At 40.1% G+C, this 24,316-nt stretch overlaps 1 protein-coding gene across 2 annotated transcripts in view; it reads left to right on the top strand.

The window, feature by feature from the left end:
- The window catches only part of SPEN (spen family transcriptional repressor), an 88,510-nt gene that overhangs the window by 19,070 nt on the left and 45,124 nt on the right, over nt 1-24,316 (top strand). For both annotated transcript variants that reach the window (XM_004603362.2, XM_055139584.1), the window contains exons 2-3: nt 114-434; nt 3,683-4,159. In XM_004603362.2, coding sequence (XP_004603419.2) covers nt 114-434; nt 3,683-4,159 — 798 coding nt within the window. The remainder of the gene's footprint in view (nt 1-113; nt 435-3,682; nt 4,160-24,316) is intronic.

The following is a 24,316-nucleotide window of genomic DNA, read 5'->3' as shown; positions in this document are numbered from 1 at the left end:
TTATATAATGTCCTTTCGCATCAGAAAATAAGGTGTCTGAAAATAAGATATTTTCTAAGACTTTTAGAAGGTTATTGCTATCCAACAATAATGTCGACTCTATTTTTTTCTAGATATGGCCGCGTGGAAAGTGTCAAAATTCTCCCTAAAAGGGGATCTGAAGGAGGAGTGGCTGCCTTTGTGGATTTTGTGGACATCAAAAGTGCACAGAAGGCTCATAACTCAGTCAACAAAATGGGAGATAGAGACCTACGCACGGATTATAATGAACCAGGCACCATTCCGAGTGCTGCTCGGGGATTGGATGATACAGTTTCCATAGCATCTCGTAGTAGAGAGGTTTCTGGGTTCAGAGGAGGTGGTGGAGGACCTACTTATGGCCCCCCACCATCACTTCATGCACGAGAAGGACGTTATGAGCGGAGACTTGATGGGTAAGTTCCAAGGTTTCTGTAGGCAGGTATTTTATATTTGATATGGTGAGAAACAGAAACTCATATTTAGGGGCCCCAGATGGATTTAAAGTTGGGCATTCTCAATGTTTCCTATTTTGGGTTGGAAACGGAAGTGATTTCTATCACAATGGCTGGTATCTTATGGAATCGTAGTGGATATTTCCTGCAGCTGATTGGATATCTACTCCTGAGATCTTAAACAGAAGATTTGTATGGCAGCATCATTTTTGGAGTTACCTGTCTTCTAGAATTAATTATTTCTACTTTTGGATAATGTTAAGGCCTTCCTTGGATATATTCCTTTTACCTGATGGAGCTATTTGGCTACAGATTTTGTGGTTATGCTATATGGAATATTCCTGGAATATTAGAGTCTACAGATTCTGTTAGAAGTTGTGTCTCTCCTCAGTTTTCACTACATAAAATGTACAAAATTGGATTGTCTCTTACACACACACACACATACACACTCACACACATACACACTCACACACCCCTTACAGACCAATATGATTCAACCTCTTGGATTCTACAACAATACTTCGACCTGGAAGTGTGTACTTGGATGAAGAAGAGTGAAGGCAATGTTTGATTTGTTCCATTTTGGATCTACACAGTTTCCATGTTGGAATTTACTCCTTGATTACATGGGGAAAAGTTGAGATGATGGACGTTCCTAAATCCTGGAATATAGCCATATTTATTGCTGGGATGTCTGGGATGTCATACAGTCAAGATTTCCATTAGCCCAGGGAAGAGGATTACCATCTTGTTTTACTAAGCAAGTTGTGGTCCAGTTAAAGATACTTTAAAAATCTTTGAACACATGGTGACCATCAGTTGTGGATACAGCAATCAAAATTGACTGGGCTGGATGGCTACAAAAGTGAACTATTGGCGAGCAACTGTGCCTTTCTCATTTGATGGAATCGTAGAGGTGATTTCCTCTTCTGTCAGCTGCCTGATTGATACTTAGGGATGGAAATTTTTATGAATGTGGATCAATTTATATTGGCTACTATCTCAAGAAAGAAGTCTGGGGGTTGAGAGTTACAGTTTGTCTGGGACTACTTGCATCCAGTGGAATTATTTTATCTGGTCACTAAGATTTTTGTTTTTTCTTGTGGTTCATCTAAATATCACTTGACACCCTTGCCCATTAAGAAGGTGGATTACCCCCATAAGAGGGGCCAAAATTGGGGAAGTTATATTCACAATTCTCTCCCTAGATTTAATTGGGATTATAGGTCGTGTTTCCACACTTGGAAAAGGTTGGTATGTCCTGACCTGTGTATATTAGCCCCTCTCCTAACCCACGTCATACTCTTTTTCCCACTAACTCTAGAAGTATTTAGTACTAATAGATGAATCAAAGAATAGCTATTAGATTTCTGAGCTCTGCTAGCTCTTGTGCCTGCCTTCTGTATCTTCTTAATGGATAAAGACTTTATGTATTTTAAAATATCAACAGTAGTAGTAATTCTACAACTATTGCCTATTCTATTATTAATAATTGCTTTTTGTGGTTAACATTTGATAGAGTGCTAATTGAATCATTTCTAAATTTTTCTTTAAGTTTGAAAATAATTTTTTTGTTAAAAATTGAAATATTTAAATTCCGAAATATAGTGAATAAGAACAAAGAAAGGCATTTAGTAAATTTATATAGGAAAATTGCATTTTTTTAATCATTGGAAGTTGTTTTTCACAAGAAAGAAGCAAAAACTTCTTGTTTTTGTGTATGATTATGAAGTTATGTATGAAAATAAAGATAGCAGAGCGATTCCAAATCTAAACATGTCTTGAGAATATAGTATTGTTGTAAATTTTTGCCAGATATTTTCTTAGTAATATTTTTTTGTCAGATATTCTTCATTGGGGAGATTCTTATTTGCCTGTTGTTTATGATTTCTTAATCTTTTGATAGACTGTAGATCAAAGATTAGATTGAGAAGAAACTCAACCTCGAGTTGATATTCAAATGAAATAGTCTTTTAAAAACTTGGGAAATGAGTTTTGCTCTCTTTTCTGATTTTGGCCCACACCCAGAGGTGCTCAGGCCTTACTCCTGTTTTGAGCTCAGGGATCACTCGTGGCGGAGTTCGGACCATATAAGGTGCCGGAGATCAAACCTGAGTGACCACATGCAAGGCAAATCCCTACCCACTGTATTATCTATCTCACTCCTGAGGTCTACTTTCTTATATAAATTAAAGAATTTTAAGATTTCTTTTTAGGATTAGAATTGGTTTGTAATAATAATGCATGTGTGTAATTGCACGTGTAACAATTTTTGTACTCTTAAGTTGACATTCATAGTTACTGAAATATTTTAAAAAGTTGAACCATTGCTAAATAGCAACTTCAGATTATCTTAGAGTTTTTGAAGTTGCCTAATTTTATTAGAGGCAACTTATATATAGCTAAAATGTAAGAGAATCTACTTCCTTAACCGTTAAGTACATACATTAGCAAAATGGATCATAAAAAAATGGAGATGATTGAGATAATCCATAATTTTTAATTAAATAACTTGGTAAACCAATACTTTGACTTCCTAAGAGATTTTTGTTTTTCTTCCTGATTCCATTTTTATTAAATAACATGATTGCTTGGCATAGCAGCTTACATCATACTTTAGTAATTTTTACAATTTTCCAAGAAGTCAAAAGTTAATGAGAAAAAGTTACATATGAATTACTTTTCTAGAATTTTTTTTCCTGGACTTTTTAAAAAATGCCCTACTACTACTGGGACTTGCAGTGCTATAAGGCTTTCATGTCTGTGTTAATGTTTATCATAAAAATTTTGCCTAAAATAAATCTGCGAAGTAAATTGAAACTTGGCATATGTTTTAATGAAATGAAAGTATAGAGAACTTTCATGTTACATTTACATTTTCTTATTTCATTAAACTTAAAATAATGGAGATAGATAAATGTATTTATGTATATAAGAAAATCCTTAACAAGAGCAACCAATCTGAAGAAGACAAGTCATGAAAGCCCAATATTGAAGCAATGATTGCTCAGCTGTGAAGACAATATTTGGAGTCAAGTAAAATATTAAGCTTGTTAATGTTTGCTTATTACGTAAGTCAGTGCTGTTTAGAAAATACTCAGTTGCAAATTCAAAGACAATGCTGAAGTGAATGTTTGCATGACTTGCTTTTAGTTTTGCTTGCCCCTTTCTGATTGATTAAATATTTTTCCCCCTCCTAAATGCAGGGCTTCAGATAACAGGGAGCGTGCTTATGAACATAGTGCCTATGGACACCATGAACGGGGGACGGGAGGATTTGATCGGACAAGACATTACGATCAGGATTACTATAGAGATCCTCGAGAGCGGACCTTACAACATGGGCTCTATTACACTTCTCGGAGTCGAAGTCCAAACCGTTTTGATGCTCATGACCCCCGATATGAACCTAGGGCTCGGGAGCAATTTACACTGCCCAGTGTGGTACACAGGGATATCTACAGGGATGATATTACCCGGGAGGTACGAGGCAGAAGGCCAGAGCGGAATTACCAGCACAGCAGGAGTCGGTCACCACATTCATCCCAGTCTAGAAATCAGTCTCCTCAGAGGCTGGCTAGCCAAGCATCTAGACCCACACGGTCCCCTAGCGGCAGCGGCTCTAGGAGTAGATCCTCCAGTAGTGATTCAATCAGCAGCAGCAGTAGTACCAGCAGTGACAGGTAGGTTAACAGCCTTTTGTTATAACAAAGCTGTTGGATAGTTTTTTATAAGTTCTTTATCATCAGTTGTAATGATTTTTAGAGTAGAAATGTTTCTAAAATAAAAGTTTTGAATTGTGTATAATGAGTGAAGAAAATTGATTGCTTATGGCCTTTGAATTAATTATTCTGTACTTCAAACTGTGATGATTTGCAGAGACTTTCATCTTCTAGAGTCTCAGTAAATATAAAACTTACATTTTTATAAAGGAACAAAGTAGTAATTTTAGCTGATGGAGTGAATCTGAAAGTATTTTCTTAAAATGTCTGTTTGACTGAATATGTCTCTTGCAAGTATTTTAATTTGTTACTTATAGGATATTAATTTTTATCATTTTGTTGGAAACTTATAAAATGATTAACAGTATATTGGTGAAACATTTATACATTTCTAAGCAATGAATAAATTAACTCATTGTACACATTTTAACCAATTTTGATATCAGTGTGGTAACCAGTTTATAAACTAAAATAGAAAACCTTTAAGGGCACTTGTGATATTTCTGTTGTAAGGTGGAGTAAGCTAATTTCAGTAAAGTGCAAAATGTTTTACAAATGAGTTTTATTCTGAAAATGAAAATGATAGGCTGGAGTGATAAGTCCGTAGACTGAACAAACATTTTGCATTGTAGGAAGCCCCAGTTTGATCCCCAGCACTTTGTGGTTCCCTGAGCACTGTCGGTGATCCCTGAGCACCTCTTCATGTGACTCAAAAACACACAAAAAAGGTGGAGACAGTCTTTTTTTGCTGGGGGCGGGTAGGCTTTTTGACTCACACTCAGCAACCACATTCAGTGGTTTCGCCTGGGTCTGCATTCAGGAGTTACTCCTGGCAGTGCTCGGAGGACCGTATGGGATGCTAGCGATCGAACCTGGGTCGGCTTTGTGCAAGGCAAATGCCTACCCGCTGTATTTGGCTCCAGCCCAGGTAGAGACAAATTGAAGGCAATCATAATTGAAACTTAAAAGTTTTTATTGTTTTTTTTTGTTGTTGTTATGGGTCACACATAGTGAGCTTGGTGCTGCAGGATCACTCCCTAGTGGTACTAAGAGACCATTTGATTGATACTGGGTATCAAACCTGGACCTTACGCAAAACATGTGCTACAGCCCTTTGAGCCACATCCTGGTGTGTGTGAGTGTGTGTATGTGTGTGTTGAGATACTTAAATTACAAATCCAGTTAGATAGTATACCTTACTATTTTTGTGATGTTGGACAAGCTATTTATTTATTTATTTATTTATTTATTTTTAAAATTCTTTTATTAATTCACCATGTGGAAAGTTACAAAGCGTTCAGGTTAAAGTCTCAGTTATACAATGCTCAAACACCCATCCCTTCACCAGTGCACATATTCCACCACCAAGAATCACGATATACTTCCCCCCTTCCCACCTCCCCAGCCCCCCACCCTGCATGTGTAACTGGTAAATTTCACTTTACTTTCACTTTACTTTGATTACATTCAATATTTAAACAAAAAAAATTCACTATTATTGATTTGGAGTTTCTCCCCCCTAAAGTCGATCTGCTGAAAAGAAAGCATTTGGTAATTTGTTTTCCATTGCTGAGAATGATGAGATATGAAGTCAGGAGGCCGCACTAGCAGCAGCATAGTTTTGGATTTCTGTATTTTAGTATTTTAGTAACTAAGTCCAGAGAAATGTCTGCCAGGAATCGCAACATTGTAAGCTTTGGACAAGCTATTTAAAGCCTTCTCTCCTCTTGCTCAACTTTTATTATTTATAAGCGTTATACATGAAGTTATTATGAAAGTTTTAAGCAAAAGATGTATGCAAATTGATTGTTAATCAATTGCTTGTTTAATAATTGCTGCCATTAGTTATTGGTATTATTATTACTACATTAGATATTGATAACATTTGATCAATGTTCTCTTTTTTCAGTTATTGTTACCAAACTGAACCTGTTAATTTCAGATATTCTACTTTTATTTATTCTTGTTTGTTTTACACCAAATCACTCCAACTATGACTCCAGCCCCAGATATCCTTATTTAAAGTTTATGTGGTTTTGTTTGTTTTGTTTTGTCTTGGGACCACATCTAGTGGTACTCAGGGATTACTCCTGGCTCTGAACTTAGGCATCACTCCTGGCCATGCTTCTAGGGCCATATAGGATGCCAAGGATTGATCCTGGGTTGGCTGTGTGTGCAAGGCAAGCATCCTACCCTCTGTACAATCACTCCAGCCTCCAGAATTTATGTGATTTTTAAAATTAAGAATTTATATTTAAAAATTTTAGATATATTTAAAACATATTTTACATATATATTTTAAATATATTTTATATATTTTTAAAATATATTTTAAATATTTGACCTGATTAAAATTTTTTTCTTAGTATTTCTGCTTAGAATTAATTTTGTGTATAACTAATGATTTCTTGTTGTCATCTAAAATTTCTGTTTCAGAATAATGGAGCATTTTGTATATTAGTCTACTTAGATAAGTCAAGCAATCAGGCAGGTGGATCATGTTATATGAAACAAGCAGTTTAGGAAATCAGAATGGTTAGGTTCTGTTTTCAGCCTGAAGCTCTGACAAGGGTGATAATCTTTAATATCCTTTTTTATTGGAGGGGGGGCGGGTTGGGTTCCAGCCACACCTGTGATGTTCAGGCCTTACTCCTAGTTCTGTGCTCAGCAGTCACTCTTGTCAGGGCTCAGGGGAACTATATGTGGTTCAGGGGGTTGAACCCAGGTTGACTGTGTGCAAGGCAAGTACCCTACCCACTGTACTCTTCTTCTGGTTCCCCTTCTCTTCATTTGTATTTTTTTTTTATTTTGAGCAGGGTTTAGTTTTTGGGCTACACCCAGCTGTGCTCACTAACTTCTGGCTCTACACTCAGAAATCACTCCTGGCTAGGTGCTAGGGATTGTACCTTGTCAGTCTTTTTTTTTTTTTTAACATAGGAACATAGGAGTACTATTTATTCAGCTGATTGAAGCAGGCATGAATTCTGCATTACTTTTTCTTAATTTTGAAATTTAAAATTGTTTTCATAAAGTTGTTCACAATAATCGTTTACATTCAATATTTCAACAACAGTCTCACCATCACTGCACCTTCTCACCACCATTACTTTGAATGTTCCCACCACCACCCCAGCCTGTTCCTTAGGCAGGTGCCACATAATTTATTTTGTAATTGCTTGTCATGAATAGTATGATGTGTCACATGTCTGTGAAAGTGGCTGCGTGCTCCTGGAATTCTAAAATTTTTAAATATTTGGGGTCCAGAGGCATTGTGGTGTGTTGCTTTCATCCGAGATTTATTTGTAAGTCTCTGAATCATGGCCATTAATGCCCTTAAATAGTTACCCAGAGGCAGTTCTTGGGGCGTGACTACCAGGAAACCAGAATGGCAGGGAGATGGGGAAGGTCACCCATCTTTGACTCTGTGAAGCCTGGAGTTTTCAGCGACTGGTCCCCTGCATATCTTTTATTTTTTTTTTAAAGCAGATTCATTCTTGTGGTGGAAGGAGGTAGGAGTTGTGGGTGGGTTTGGATGAGCCTGTGAAGGTTGGCTGTGAGCATGGTAGTGATTTGGTTCTGGAGGCTTGTGGCTGCTGGAATTTATTTGGGGCAGGCGGAGGGACACACCTGCCCCACTCTGAGGTACCCCAGTGAAATCAGCCTGGCACGGGGTGGGAGACATCTCTGCAGCGTGCTGCTCTCCTCCGAGATTGACTTGTGAGTCTCTGAATCACGGCCATTAATGCGCTTAAATGGCCTGCTTTTGATCTCTTTTGAGATTTATTTATGGGTCTCTGAATTAAAGCTGATAAATGAGCTTGATTAGCTGACCCGACTGTTTAATTTCTCGGGAAACTTGGTACTGAGTTATTGGGATCCGGTCAGGGGCACGGCGGCAATTTTGGGGTATTAGGAAACCTGAGGGCACCATCAGGCTGCTGAAGCACTTGCCCTGCAGGTATAGGTTGGCTTGCTGGGCTGCACCGTGACCCGTACCTTGTCAGTCTTTTGCAAGGCAAGTGTCCTAAATGCTATACTATTACTTCAGTCCCATTTGACATAATTTTTTTTTTTCTTTTTGGGTCACACTCAGCAGTGCATAGGGTTTACTCCTAGCTCTGCACTCAGGAATTACTCTGGGCAGTGCTGGGGGACCATATGGGATGCTGGGAATCCAAACCAGGTCGGCTGTGTGCAAGGCAAACGCCCTACCCACTGTGCTATCGCTCCAGCCCCTGGCATAATTTTCTAGACAAATGATTGACAAGAATAATTTGAACTTTATAGTGATTATAAGATCTCTTCCCTCCCCCCCGCCACTTTCTCTTGTATAGAATTGTCTGAGTTATTTAATTTTAGTAATTTCTTTCACACCTACTCCAGTATAATGGATGCCACTATAATGGATCATGATAAAAGCTGGGTGGGCGGAGAGATAGATACAGAGGGTAGGGTAGGGTGCCTGCTTTACACGTGGCTGACCTGGGTTCTATCCCTGGCATTCTATATGGTCCCTCAAACACCACCTGGAGTAATTCCTGAGTGTGGAAACAGAAGTAACTCCTGAGCATCAATGGGTGTGGCCAAAAAATTAATAAGAAAAAAGGAAGCTAACCAGTTGTGGAAGCGTTGGCTAGAGGAATTGATGCAAAGAATTTAGGATGACATTTTATATTGGTGGACATTGCAGTTGTGGTTTTGGGCTCTGACTCTTGAACCCAAAGGTTATCTGATAAATTTGATGTGCTCATTTTTATTTGTATAATCAAAGTAGTGTATGCGGAATATCTGCAGTTAGAAAGGTAACTAGAAAGCAGAATGAGCTTAGAAAATCTGTATGGGGTGGGGCTGGAGTGATAGCACAGCGGGTAGAGTGTTTGCCTTGCACGCGGCCAACACGGGTTCGAATCCCAGCATCCCATATGGTCCCCTGAGCACCGCCAGTAGTAATTCCTGAGTGAAGAGCCAGGAGTAATTCCTGTGCATTACCGGGTATGACCCAAAAGGAAAAAAAAAAAAAAGATCTGTATGGGGACTGCATTATTATAGAAAAATATGTGATCAAGAAAAACCACTTCCCTGTTTCCCCTTCGTTGTTGCTGCAGTGACTGGGAGTTCCAGACATACTAATAATGATGCTTGTTCATTTATTGTGATGCTTTCACAATTAGTTGTACACCTAGCTGCCATGGCAGCCGAAATCATTTGTAGTGCCAGGGATTACAGCAGAGCTATTAGGATTGTGTTTGGCAAACATGACAGCACTGCGTGTTGTTGTTGTTGTTGTTTTGTTGTTGTTGTTTATTTTTGGCATGTGGTGAGGAAGCACATTCAGCATGCTCAGAGCTTACTTCCAGTTCTCACTCTGGACTCACTTCTGGCAGGGCTCAGAGGACCATGTGAGATGCCAGAGATTGAGCCAGTCAGCCACAAGGGCCCAAACCCCTGTACTGTTCCCTCCTTCCCTCCCTCCACCATTTTTTGGGAGCCACACATGGTGACTTGGGTTACTCCTGGCTCTGTTCCTCAGAAATCAAGCCTGACGGTGCTCGGGGAACCATATGGAATACAGGGGATCCAACCGCAGTGCCATTCCCTCTATACTCTCTCTCCACTCCTCCACTCCTTTATAAACAGCAACACCAACAAAAACTGTGTAAAGGACTATTCTTTTGTTAAAATGTAATCTTCCCCCTCCCCAAGGATAGGAAGATAGTTCAAAGAGCTCGAACAAATGCTTTGCATGCAGGACCCCAGGGTTAGATTGAACATCACTGGATGTTTCTTCCCTTTGAAATACTTTCTCCAAATACTTTCTCCTGAGAAATTGTTAGTGCATTCTACTTAGGTTACAGGTTATCTTTTACTATTAATTCATATTGTCTAGATTTCAGCTTTATAGATTGCTTTTGGTGTAGGTTATTTGAGCCTGTTATTGGCTTAGGTTTAGTTTCACTGGTTACTTTATATAAGGACTACTCTGTAAACAGCAAAAACAGTATGTGAACAGAATCGTTTTTATTACTGAGGAACAACTGGGAGGCACTATTGGGCTAATAAGGGTGTATAGAACTTGAACGAAGGAATTAAGTTTTAGGCTATATAGGAAACATTGCTTCTTTTGTTTTTTGGATCACACCCGGTTGTGTTCAGTGCTTACTCTTGGCTCTGTGCTCAGGGCTCACTCTTGGGGGGTGGGGTGGGGATCAGAACCATATGGAGTACCCGAGATCAAACCTGGGTCTTGCACCCTACCCACTGTTCTGTCTCTCCAGCCCTTAGATAGGATACATTGTGAGTAGAAGGAAGAACAGTTTGAGAAATACAAGTGGACACTATTTTGAGAGCAGTAAGTAATTTAGAATGACTTGACCATGCTAATGATTTTGGATTTTTGTTGTTGTTTCGGGGTCACACCTGGCTGTGCTCAGGGCTTTTCTCCTGGCTCTCTGCTTAGAGATTCTCCTGGCAGGGCTTAGGGGACCATATGGGGGGTGGGTTCAAACCTAGGTCAGCTGCCTGCATGGCAAGCAAGTCCTTTCCTGCTGCACTATCTTTCCAGCTCGCTTGGATTTTATTCTTTTTGTAGAGAAGAGCCATCAAGGAATTTGAGAAAGAGGATAGCTTTTGCAGATGTGCTGTGGAAGGGCCCTTGGTGACTTAGATTTACAAACATAGAAATTCTGGTTAGTAAATCAATAACTTGGAAAAGGAAAGCTTGGATTATGTGAGACTGCCTAACTTGGGACATATGGGAGAGATATTATACTAAGAAGAAAATTATGGTGATTTATGAAAACAGTGAACAGAATTAATTTTTTTGAATTAACTTTTACATCTTATTGCTGAATGACAGATGATTCATTTGGTGCTCTCCTCCAAGAAAGGGCAGGCCCAGTCTTTGTTTGTAGTGAAGAACTTAGTATGTTGATTGCCTTTCTCTGAGCTCTTGTTCAAGAAATAGTTGAAGTGCTTAGATAAAATTTTTATTTCCTCCCCTCCAGCCTCTCTATTGCTGATTCATTGCTTTGATTTGGGCTCACATTTGCTGATTGTGCTGCTTGCACACTGGTTGTGTTGATTGCTAAGGAGTCATACACTTTTTATTTTTTGTTTTGTTTTTTGTGCCACACCTGGTGGTGCTCTGGGGGTACTTTTGTCAGTGCTTGGTGACTGGGATTGAACCTGGGTCAGCCATGTGCAAGGCAAGCACCCTACCCACTGTGTTATCGCTCCAATTCCAGTCATAACTTTTTGGTTTTGTGCCACACTAGATGATGCTTAGTGACTACTGACTCCATGCTTATGGCACCATGTAGTGCTGGAGATCGAATCTAGGCATGAAAAGCATTGTAGTTATCTCCCTCCCTCTATATTTGTTATAACTTAAAAGCAGTAATTTCAGATGCAGTGTGGATTTAGAATGTTGCATCCTTTTTGAAGAACTAACATTTACATTTTATATTTGTGATTGTGAATCTGATATTCCAAGTCCTTAAAAATGTTAAGAATTAAAAAGCCCAGGGACGTAGCTCATCAGTGAGAATGAATACTTCCTATGTACGAAGACCTGGGTTTAATTCCTGTTATCTCTCTTTAAAATGAACATTCTTAATGGACAAAGTAGAACTTAGTTTTATTTATTAATAGAAACATGAGTGCATGATTGAAGGAAAGGGAAGTTAATTAAACTCTTTCTTGAGTGTAGGGGTGTTGGGCCACACCTGGCAGTACTGGAAAGTTATTCATCACGGTGCTGGGGATCATAAGCACACTCATAAGCAGTGCAGAGGATCAAACCAAGGTTAACCACATTCAAGACAATTATTTATTTTTAAGGGGGCACATCCTGGCAGTGCTCAAGGCTTATTCCTAGCTCTTTGCTCAGGGGTCACTCCTGGTGAGCTTGGGAAAGCATATGGAGTGCTGAGGATTGAACCTGGGTTGGCCACATGCAAGGCAGGCACTCTACCCGCTGTACTATTTCCCCAGCCCCACGAGGCAAGCATGTTGATACCTGTACTATTGCTCTGGTAGATTCAAAGTCAAAACTGTATTCCTATACCACAAAAATTAAATAATTGGTTTCCTTTCTAGTTCTTCTATTGCTTCATAAATTTAAAAACATTCTGAAACGAGGGAGAATTCTGTGAGCTGAATCATTCTACCTAAAAGAGGTCCCGGTATTTTTATAAGTTTAAGATTTACTGAATGTTAGTGTGATGGGGAAAGACAGGATTTTAGTAGAGGAGGGAGTTGAGATTTAGAAAATCCAAAATCTGTTCACACATCTCCTCCAGCGAATTACTTCCCTAAATCTCTTGGGCTAAAGTTAACTTTCATTTGTTTTTGGGTCACACCCATAACTCCCCAGAGCTTACTCCTGATTCTGTGTTTAGGGGTCACTCTTAGAAGAGCTCTGGGCATTGTCCATATATAGTACTGGGTATCGAACACTGGTGAGCTACATGCAAGGCAATTGCCTGACCCTACCTTTAAGTGAACTGTTATGTAGTTCTTTACTGTACATAGTATGCTTATTTTGAACAGCTGATACATATATATTTTTTATTTACCAAAAAGAGAAAAACCTAATTTGAAATTGAAGGCTTTTTATTATAGTACATAGTTTTTGAAGACCATATATTTAATTCTGAAAAATCAGCCTTGAGGATATACTCTTTCAATTAAAAAATTAGAATTTAGTAATATTAGTTATAAATATATGTACATACATACTATTTTGTGCTAGGAACGAAGCCTGTATCATTCATTATGTCTGCTACCAGAGTATTAGTAACTTACCACCTCTGTCCTAAGATTACCTCTCCTATGTCTCCTTTGTTGCCCACAGACTGCTATTCTGTTGGCATTGTCTCAGAGCTTGTTTCCACTGGGGATAAAGTTAATTTTTGAGCTTACATTGATCCCCTCAGTAATTTAAAGAAAGCTGTTTTTTATTGTTGTTTTTGAGCACCTGTTTGAACAAATTAGAACGTTATAACAATTGCTTTTTCTTAAAAATGTACTGAAACCTAAAACGACTTGATTTAAAAATATATTCAATCAAATACCCAAATATTTTCTTTCTATAGTTATTAAACATTATTGGGATTTCTTTTTTAATTATGTTAGGAGATACAGGCAAGTGTTTGGGCATAGGAAGGAAAAGAGAGACAAATAAAATCAATTTCCAGGATAAGCATACTGAAGTATAAAATAGTCTTTGTTATTTGTTTAAAGTGACAAGCGTGAAACTTAGAGCAGACCTTTTTATGCCACACCCAGTGGGTGCTCAGGGCTTACTTTTGGCCTTGTGCTCAGCAGTCTTCGGGGACCATATGGGTGCCAGGATTGAACCTGGGTCAGCCATGTGTAAGGCAAGCAGTACTGTTGCTTCTGCCCTAGAACAGATTGTTCAATTTTTATGCTGTTATTTTATTTTGTTTGCTATCTTTTTTTGTTTTCTTTCTGGGTCACACCCAGCAATGCTCAGGCTCTGTGCCCAGGAATTACTCCTGGCGGTGGTTGGCGGACCATATAGGATGCTGGGGATTGAACTCAGGTTGGCTGCATGCAAGGCAAACATCCTACCCACTGTACTATCCCTCTGGCCCTGTTATTTGATTTAATTTCATTAAGTGGCATAGGGGGTAGAGATTGGCCTAGGACCACTCCAGAGATGATAGAGAGGATCTCTGACAGTGCTTGGATGTGTCAGTGCTGATGTCTAACAGTGGTGCCAAGGATTGAACCTACTACTAGTCACATATTCTGCCATTTGAGTGTCCCCGACCCTTCTCATTCTCTCTATAGAAACATAAATATAAACATATATATTGATTGTTAGTTTAAATGTATGTGTTTGTATTGCTTTGTTTTTTGGGGGGCTGGAGTGATACAGCGCGGTGGGCAGGGCATTCGCCTTGCACGTGACTGACCCACGTTCGATTCCTCTGCCCCTCTTGCAGAGCCTGGCAAGCTACCTGTGGCGTATTTGATATGCCAAAAACAGTAACAACAAGTTTTACAATGGATAAGCTACTGGTGCCCGCTCGAGCAAATTGATGAGCAACAGGATGCCAGTGACAATGGTTTTTTTTTTTGTTTTGTTTTTGCTTTTAGGGTCATACTTGGTGATGCACTCAAGAATTACTCCTGGTGTTGCTCAGGGAATTTTATGGGATGGTGGGGATCCAACTCGGGTTGACTGGGTGCAAGGCAAAAACACTCTACCCGATGTACTATTGCTCCAGCTCTGCTTTGGTTGTTGAACCACACCCAGCTATACTGAGGCCTTACTTCTGACTACGAGTACAGGGTTCTCTCCTGGTGGGCTCGGAGATTGAACCCTGGTCTCCTTTACTGTAGTATTCTTTCTCCTGTCCTCTGATGCTATATTAAGATATGGTTGGACTTAAATTCTTTTCTCCCATATAATATATTAGCTTTGTAATAGAATATTGTGCCCATTTAGTTTAAACTTTTACTTTTTAAAAAATTTTTTATTTTCCTATTCCTTTCACTGTTGTGATGACGAGGAGTTACATTCATATGTCTAGCTGTGGTACTCACTAAATGACACATCTGTGGTACTTACACTTGGTTGTAATGCTTTCGGAGGAGTGTTGAGCTCCCTTAGTTGTGTTTGCACATGCACTCACTGGGGTCACCTTAAATTGTGGTGTTCTAGCACATTCTGTTTGTGCTAGATGGGAGTTGCTGCAGCACTCAAGTATATGCTTGCCAGAGGTTTTACTTCCTGACTAAAGTACAACAGTTGTGCTGGCACATCTTTTAGTTATGCTTTAGTTTCAGCAGTTCTTTTTTTTTTTGGGGGGGGGGTCCACATTTTATTTGTGCTCATGTTCACTTGGCTACTTTGCGCCTGGAAATCATTTGCAATGCTGAGGCTCACAGACAGCATAACCACCAGCTTCAAACAGCAAAGCATCCAGGATCATCAGTTGGAAATAAGGCAACATCAAGTAACTGAGCTTGTGACCTTATTATCTGCAAGGCAGATACTCTAAGCCCTAGTTTCTCAGACTGTGGGTTACAACTTCCTAGGGACCATGTATCTGAATGTGGGTAGTTGTGAAGAATTGGGCAACAGTAAAAGGTTTCTGAGCATGCAAGGAGCAAAAATTAATTAAAAATAAAATATGTTTAAAATAAATTTTTAAATAATATAAAAATAAAAAAAATAATTGAAAATAGTGGGTCAGAGTGATAGTACATCTAGGGCGTTTGCTTTGCATGGGTTCAATCCCCAGCATCCCATATGGTTCCCTGAACTCTGTCTGGAGTGATTTCTGAGTGCAGAATGCCAAGACTAACCCCTGAGCATTACCGGGTGTGACCCCAACACCTCCCCCGCTAAAGAAACAAAAAGAAAACCAACAAACCTGTAATGAATCAGAGGTGTTTCTAATAGCGCTCATCTGTCTTGGTATTTCTTCAGTGGAATGGGGTCCTGAATGAATGAAAAGGGTTTTTAAACTTTTGAGCTATTTCTCTTGGTGGGAATGTATCCCTCTTAGCTAGAAAAGCATTTTGTAAATGAAAGGTATTTTAAATTAATAGTATATTTTTGGTGATACATGTAGTGTTTAGTCATGAAAGTGTTGTCAGTCCTGGAGAAATAGTATAAGACTGCACTGTCCTTAAAGAGTAATGTATGTGCCTTGCATTAGATTCACCCCAGTTCAACCCCCCAAGCAGTGCTAGGACTGAACCCTGAGGACAGAATCAGTTGCATAGAAATTAACACTGCTGGGTATACACCCCCTGCCCCCAAAGGAAGCATATTTATCTGAAGTTTTATCATAAAAAATGATTTTTTTCTATAATAATAGACCAAAAAAAAGTCTGAATTTTGTTGGAGATAAAACTTTGTTGCACTGATTTTTTTCCCCTCCCCTTTGGTTTTTGGGCTACACCTGGTGGTACTCAGGAACCCTATAGTGCCTAGGTATCATTTCCTGTTCTTTGACCCATCTCCCTGGCCATAGACTGAATCTTTATTCTCAGATGTATTCTGCAGGGCCCAAATTGCTTATATTTCTTCTTTTTGGGGGGAGTTTGGGGATAGTACTGGGAATTGAATCCAGAACCTCACATATACAAGGCAAGTGCTCTACCACTGAGCCATGTCCCACCCTGTTCGTTTGTTTTTAAATATATGCCTTTTAATCCTAGGGGGAAAATAATGAGATGAATTAAACCTTGTTTTGGAAGTTGATTCTTAGTAACCATGTTTTCCCCTCCATCCCTTTGTTGTTTCAATATGTGGGGTTGCATACCTTTTATGGAGTGCTGGGAGACCACACAGTGCCAGGGATCACACTTACTGATGTGGAGTGGCACCAGTGATTGAACTCACAGCTGTTCTTGTGTGTGTACACAGCAGGTGTTTGATCACTGAGTCATATTCCTGGGTCCTTAAAATATTTTTCTGTTGGCTATTCTTTTTGACTTCCCCCACCCTCTGTGCTGGGGATAGAACCTAGAGTCTCACACATGTAAGGCAAATGCTCACTGAGCCACACACCCTTAGCCTCTGGGTTATTCTATTTATAGCTGCACAGAAATGTAGTTAGTTGTACTGAATAATGCCAATTTTTTCTTCTTTGCTCTGTTAGCTTGAGATGAATTATTTAACATAGAATGAAATAATTTTTTCTTTTTCAAATTCTTATCTTTTTTATCTACAGAAGGTTTATGGAATTTTTTTTTCTTTTTGGGTCACACCTGGCGATGCACAGGGGTTACTCCTGGCTCATGCACTCAGGAATCACTCCTGGTGGTGCTCAGGGGACCATATGGGATGCTGGGAATCAAACCCGGGTTGGCTGCGTGCAAGGCAAATGCCCTACCCGCTGTGCTATTGTTCCAGCCCCAGTTTATGGAAATCTTTAAAAAAGACTAAAGCTAATAACTTTTTTAGAAGGCATGTTTTATATTTTTATCTTTGACCTCTTTTTTAAAAAATTTACTTTTATAAAAATTTACTTTTATATATTTGTTCACAGTAATTTGTTACATTAATACTCCAACACCAATCCCACCACCATTACAAACCTACCTACCACCATATTTCAGATATTTGCACCCCAATCTCCAAATTCTGCCCCCAAAGCAAACCTAAATAATTTCTTTTGTACACTTGCTATGAATCCACTAAAAATGATCCAAAAATAAATCCTTAGAGGAAAGCGTATAAAGATTGTTTTATTTCACCCTGGAGCCATTAGATCCTTGTATAAGAGATTACTAACATGTTATTAAAGGTTGAGCCTTGTGTGCTTTTATATATGCATATATATGTGTATATATATGTATATATATGTATTTTTTTCTTTCCCCTAGATGCATTGCCTTCTACTTACACCCCATTAAATATGGTGTGCTACTCTTGATACATCAGTGTATGAGATGTTGCATTTGTGGGTGTGTGCTCCAGAAATAGGAGTTAATTTAATTTTTTTTTAACTAGATGGTGAATTTGGGGTACGGGAACATCTTTGTGGCATATCATTCTGTGTTGCTCTCTTCTGAGAGATTTATTTGAGAGTCTCGGATCATGGCCCTTGATGAGCTTATATGGTGCCAGAGGTAGTTCCTGGGCATGACTGCCAGGCTACTGGAAACACACAGGAAGATGGGGAGAGGTCGCCCATTTCCCTACTCCGTGTGAGCCTGGAGACTTAAGTCACAAGTCCCGCATACCTGGGTTTTTCAGCAGTTTCACTCATGGATGAGGCTCATCTGAGCCTGTGGAGATCTGCCAGGAGCATGGTGGTGATTGAGTTCTGGAGGTTTTTGGCTGCCAGGGTTGGGTTCTGTTGGATCAGGGAGGGGAACTCACCCAAAGTCCTCTGGATTGCCCCAGGTGAGATAGCCTGGCACTGGGTTATCTTTTTCCAAACCCTATTTTTGGGTCACTGTGATTTACTAAAACTTGTACTCTTATAGTAAGCCTAAGTGAAAAATGTCATATAATGTGTTATTTCCACCACCACCTATCACCCTATTGCATTTCAAATAGTTGATTTATTTCTGAATTTTACAGCATTTTTTTTTTTTGGCTGGTTTTCTTGTTTTGTCTTTCTACTCTTTTTGGAGTGGGAGGTTGGGGAGGGGAGATCTAGCAGTTCTCAAGGCTTTGTGCTCAGGGATCACTACTGCTTGCAGTGCTGAGGCACCAGATGTGGTTTTGGTGTTAGAAATGAGTCGTTGTGTGCAAGGCAAGCATCTTATTCCCTATACTATCTCTTCAACTATTTTTAATTGACTATTATTTATTTTTTACTTCCCAAGCTGTGCTTGGGAGGCCTGAGGGGCCATTTCTCTCCTAATTCTTGACCAGTAGGGCCAAGAGATTCACTATGAGGGCCTGATTATATAGACAGTGCTGCTCCAGTTCTTCTCCAGTTCTGCAGTGCTGACCACCTCCAGGGTCATCTGAACAAGTGTTCGGGGATCACCAATGACATACTTAGTGTGGTGCTTGGAACCTCCAGTGCTGTATACTTTGCAATGCTTGGGGAGCCATGCGGTGTCAGGGATTGAACAGGGGCTGATAGTGTGCATGCACCTCTAAAACCGATAGTGCATCCCCAGTCTTTATTATTTTTGGGTTTTGTATTGCACCCAGTGGTACTCGGGGTTTATTCCTGGCTCTCTGGTCAGGGATCACTCCTGGTGGGGTTTGAGGAGCCATAAACCACAAGTGGGCCTTTGTGCAAGACAGAGTGCCTTACTCTGTCTACTGTGTTTTTGTTTTTTGTTTTTTTTTTTGCTTTTTGGGTCACACCCGGCGATGCTCAGGGGTTACTCCTGGCTTTGCACTCAGGAATTACTCCTGGCGGTGCTCGGGGGACCATATGGGATGCTGGGACTCGAACCCGGGTTGGCTGCATGCAAGGTAAACGCCGTACCCGCTGTGCTATCACTCCAGCCCCTGTCTACTGTTTTTTTGACCTACCTTTTTAATTTTTTTAACCAGACAGTAATTAAAAGCTTTCCCCTTTGTTTCTCCTTTTTATGTCTTATTTGTTTCATTTTTGTTTGGAGGTCAACCTGGCAGTGCTGAGGGCTTAGTCCTGGCTCTGTACTCAAGCATCATGCCTGAAAGTGCTCCCTTCAGGAGTACTGGGGATCAAACCTTGGTTGGCCATAAACAAGGCAAGCACCCTGCCTGCTGTACTATGACTTCAGCCTCCTTTTACGTCCTTTTGTTAAATATAGGTCACATACACTTTTAGTTGCTGTGCTTCCCGAGAGTTGCGTATTTTAGCTATGGTGTTTGAGCATTTGGTTGTAGTGCTCGCACCCATTTAGTTGTGGTGCTCTGGTTATAGCAATTACTGTGATTCTGGGGAATCTTAATAGCAGTGCTTCTGGGATTGTATTCAGCATGGAGGGTTGGTACTAGGAATATGCTCACAAGGCTGGAACTATTGTTAAACCATTCCTCTGCTCTTTTACTTCTTTAGTGCTGAAATTATTTGATATTACAAAAAAGAAAACTGTCTTTCTGAAACAGTAGCTACAAGTTTTTTTTTTTTGTTTTTTTTGTTTTTGTGTCACACCCAGCGATGCACAGGGGTTACTCCTGGCTCTTCACTCAGGAATTACCCCTGGCGTTGCTCAGGGGACCATATGGGATGCTGGGATTAGAACCCGGGTCAGCCGTGTGCAAGGCAAACGCCCTACCCGCTGTGCTATCGCTCCAGCCCCAGTAGCTACAAGTTTAAGATAGAAATTTCATTTAATATCTGTCAATTCAGAGCAATAAAAACATTTACTTTGGGAGGGTGAGTGGTGGTATTGGGTGAAATACCCAAGAGTGCTTGGAGGTCATTCCTAGAAGTGTTTAGGGACCATGTAATGAGAAGATCAAACCTGGGTCTCCTGAACACAAAGCATACACTCCAGTTCCTGAGTCATCTGCTTAGCCTAAGACATAGTTAAATTTTTAAAAAAAAATTTTATTTGTTGGAGAGGGGTGGTGGTGGTGAAAGACCTCCCAAGTGGTGTTCAGGAGGTTCAGGCCCCAACCAACAATTTGCATTGAGCCACTGGTTCAGCACAACGGCCTGAGGATACAATACTGCTTGGACCTACAAACTTGGGGATACTTGGACCACCCTAGCAATGCTGTGAGCCTCCAAAGTCAAACTTGGCAGTGCTCAGGGCCTTGAAAGCAGTGGCCTGTGATTCTCAGGAGACAGTGTGTGGTTCTAGGAATCAAACTCAGATTGTGTGCATGCTAGGCAATGCCTTCACTGCTGCACTGTCTCCTGGCATGGACTAAAATCTTGCAGAAAATGACTAGAACTTAAAATTTGCCTTTATGGGTGGGGGGCGGACTGTGAGCTGGGAGGGGGAGTTTATACCACATCTACCTGCATTTTGCATCTGTTCTTGGTGTGTCACTCCTAGAGTATCACTCCTAGAGGCACTTGGGTTGCTCCTTGCCGTACTTGGTATGTTGGTGTGCAGGGAATGAAGCCTAGGACCTCACATATCTAAGGCAAGTGCTCTACCACTGAGTCACATCCCACACTCCAAGTGTTTACTCTTTTCAAAAATAATAGGTATTATTCATTTCCTGCTTAATTTAATGCTATTTTGGGCTTTTTGTTATAGAATAAATCTTCAGCAATATGTGTTTTGATGATGCGTGGTGGGTTTGTCTTCCATTATGGGGAGTTATAAATAGATTATTTTTTCTGGTATTTCTTTTTTGTTAAGGACCATATTTCAGTAACACTTTCTAGTGCCGAAGGTGTTGTTAGCTTTATGGTTCTGTATGCAGTAGGAGTGTATGTGTATGTTGGGAGTTTGGGCCACAATCAGTGGTACGCAAGGGCTACTCCTGGTTCTGTTTAAGAGTGACCCATGACAGTGCTCCTGTTGACAATACGTGGTGCTGGGGATCAAAAAGGGATCAACCACATGCTAATCAAATACTTTATTCCTATCTTTCCAACCTCTAGAATAGACAGTTTTGTAGCAAGTGATGGGGTGACTCATGTGTTTCTTTGTACTGGGAACTGGGATTATGCTTTCACTATAGTGCTCTGCTGGTAGGAAAACCAGAACAAACACTGAGGAACAGTTGAGCTGAGTTCACTGTGTGCTGCCATTCCTAAATATGTGGTCTGAATATGGGGGGGAAACTAGGAACTGCCTATTTGTTACTTAGACCAGAATAACCTGGAACCTACTAGTCTGAGTTGTCTATTTGCCATCTTCCAGAGCTCTTATTTGACCAGATTATGACTGGAAATCCTTGGCCCAAGGGGTGGGGTAAGGAAAACAGGCTGGAGAAAGGAGTAGATGAGAAGTGGCTGCCAGTTAACCTTGGTTTGTATCTAGGCAAGGAAGTATAAGAAGTCAAAGAACAGTTGATTTAAATATTACTGCTTTGTTTTATTTTTATAAACATTGCTTTATTTTTTCTTTTTGGGTCACACCTGGCGATGCTGAGGGGTGGTTACTCTTGGCTCTGCACTCCAGAATTACTTCTGACTCAGGGAACCATATGGGATGCCGAGAATTGAACCCTAGACAGCCGTATGCAAGGCAGACAACCTCCCCACTGTACTATCACTCCCCGTGTTTGCTTTTATTTTTGCATCTTCTGGGTGTGTATCACTCCCTGTGGGGCTCAAGGAGATGAAATCTAGGGCTCTAGCATGCAAAACATGTGCTCAAGTTTTTTGAGCCATCTCCCTAGTCACTTTATGTTTTTCAGGTGGGGCAGGGGAGAACCATATGTAGTGCTGGGGTCTGCTGCATGCAAAGCAAATGCCCTACCCGTTGTATTAATCTCTTTGGCCCTGGCACCACTTTATTTTATTTTTTCTGCTGCAGCTGTCATTTTATTATTATTATTATTATCATCATCATTAATTGAATCACCATGAGATACACAGTTACAGGTTGTTCATGATTAGGGGCACCACTTTCTTTAAAAAATAAAAATTCTTTTTCCCATTCCCTTTGTTGGCAGTTGTTGTGATGATCCATGTTCACTTACCTAGTTGTACTGTTTTCATAATTGGATCAAGGGGCTTTCCTGGAGTGAGGGGGATCCTATACTTTTGGTTGTGGGTTTACACACTTGGCTTTGCGCAAAAAATCACACACATGGGCCGGAGCAATAGTAAAGTGGATAGGGAGTTTGCCTGGCATGCGGCTGACTCAGGTTCAATCTCCGGCATCTCCTATGGTCCCTTGTGCCTCCTAGGAGTAATTTCTGAGTGCCGAGCGCCAGGAGTAACCCCTGAGCATTGCCAAGTGTGACCCAAAATGCAAAATACACACACACACATAAAATTTCTGTTGCAGTGCTGGGAATCCAGACTGAAGAGGTATTAGAACTAGTGGATGTTGCACTTGGGGTTGCACAAGGGGATCAAACCCTTAGCCTCCTACTTATATAGGATAGTGATATTTACCTACTGGATTTTGAACTCATGTTTCTGCACATCTTTTAATTAATTCCTTGTCTTTTTGTCTTCTGCCCTTTTAACCCAAAGCTTACCATACAATTTCTGCTATACCACTGCTTGGGTATAGCACAACATGGATTGTATTTGGTGACCCTCCCCCACCAAAAAAAAATCTATCACCAAAAAGTTAATTGTATTGCCAAAGAGACTTTGCCCTTAGTTAGGTTAGTATGTTTGAGTAAATTGAGTGAACAAGTGTTCATTTTATCTACTTGGGTTAATTTGGCTTTATTTTGGTTTGTTAGGTAGGGGAACTAATAAAAAGGGATGGGATAAATTAGTAACTGATATATTGTGAGTTTCAGTCATTATATAACTTTTTTCTTTTGTTTTTGGGCCACACCCAGGGTTTGCTCAGAGTTTGCTCCTGTCCCTATGCTCTGTATTATCTCCTGGTGGGGTTTATGGGACCATAAGTATGTTGAGATCACATTTAGGTCTGCTGCATGCAAGGCAGGTACCCTACCTACTGTATTACCTCTTTAGCCCTGTTTATGTTTTACCCGTGTGTTGTAGATGAGAAATGAAGTGGTAGCTTTCAGATATATTTAAATTAAAGCCTTTTTTGTTTGTTTTTGGGTTATACCAGAAATTCTCAGGGGTTGCTCCTGGCTTTGTGCTTAGCGATCCCTCTTGGTGGAGCTCGGGGGGCCATGTGGGGCATCTGGGATTAAACCTGGGTCAGCTACCTGCAAGGCAAACATCCTGCTTTCTGTACTATCACTCTGGCCCCTTGGTCTTTATATTTAAAGAATAGTTTTTGTTACCTTCTTAGTAAAAGAACATCTCTGTAGTTTATTTACTTAAATTGTTGGTTATTTATTAATTATATGCTGCTAGAATTTATTGCTTGTAAATTGTTTAGCTACCTCTGTAGCGTCTTCCAAATCCATTTTCCACAAAGAATGAACTTTGGCTTTCCAGGTAGACAAAGTAGTAAGTGAACTATATTATAAAATTACTTTGCCAAATAGAATATTTTTTTTGGTGGGGGAGGTTTGGGCCACACAGAGGGGAACTCAACGCTTATTCTTGGCTCCACACTCTGAAATCACTCCTGATGGCATTCAGGAATTGAACCTGGGTCACCCATTTGCAAGACAAGCACTCAAGCTTCTCTATTATCTCTCTGGCCCCAACTTTTTTTTAAGTTGGTTTTTCTTAAGAATCTCAGAATCATATTCTAAATGTTTCTTAGCATGAGCATCACTATGACCTAAAGACAAAAAAAATGATGAGAAGTTATGAAATACAGTCTTAGAATAAGATGGGGGAAATGCATGGTTGAGTATAGTTGGGTTGATTTGGACTTAGTTAATAACTATTTGATTTTGGGGTGGGGTGCTGTTTGGACCACACCCAGTGAAGCTCTTGGGTTACTCCTGCCTCTGTGCTTAGGGATCACTCTTGGAGGGTTGGGAGACCTTATTGTGATGCTAAGCTTTGAACTCAGGTCAGCCACTTGCAAGCAAGCACCCTACCTATTGTACTATCTTTCCACCCCCCCCAACCCCAACCCCCCCACCCCCGTTATTTGAATTTTTTATGCCATTCAGTTGAAAAAATTTTTTTTAATTTTTTTTCCTCCCCA

This window comes from Sorex araneus, chromosome 5, assembly GCF_027595985.1.
Source record: "Sorex araneus isolate mSorAra2 chromosome 5, mSorAra2.pri, whole genome shotgun sequence".
Taxonomy (NCBI): domain Eukaryota; kingdom Metazoa; phylum Chordata; class Mammalia; order Eulipotyphla; family Soricidae; genus Sorex; species Sorex araneus.
Note: the sequence above shows the minus strand (reverse complement) of the source record. Positions and strands in the feature narration are given on the sequence as shown.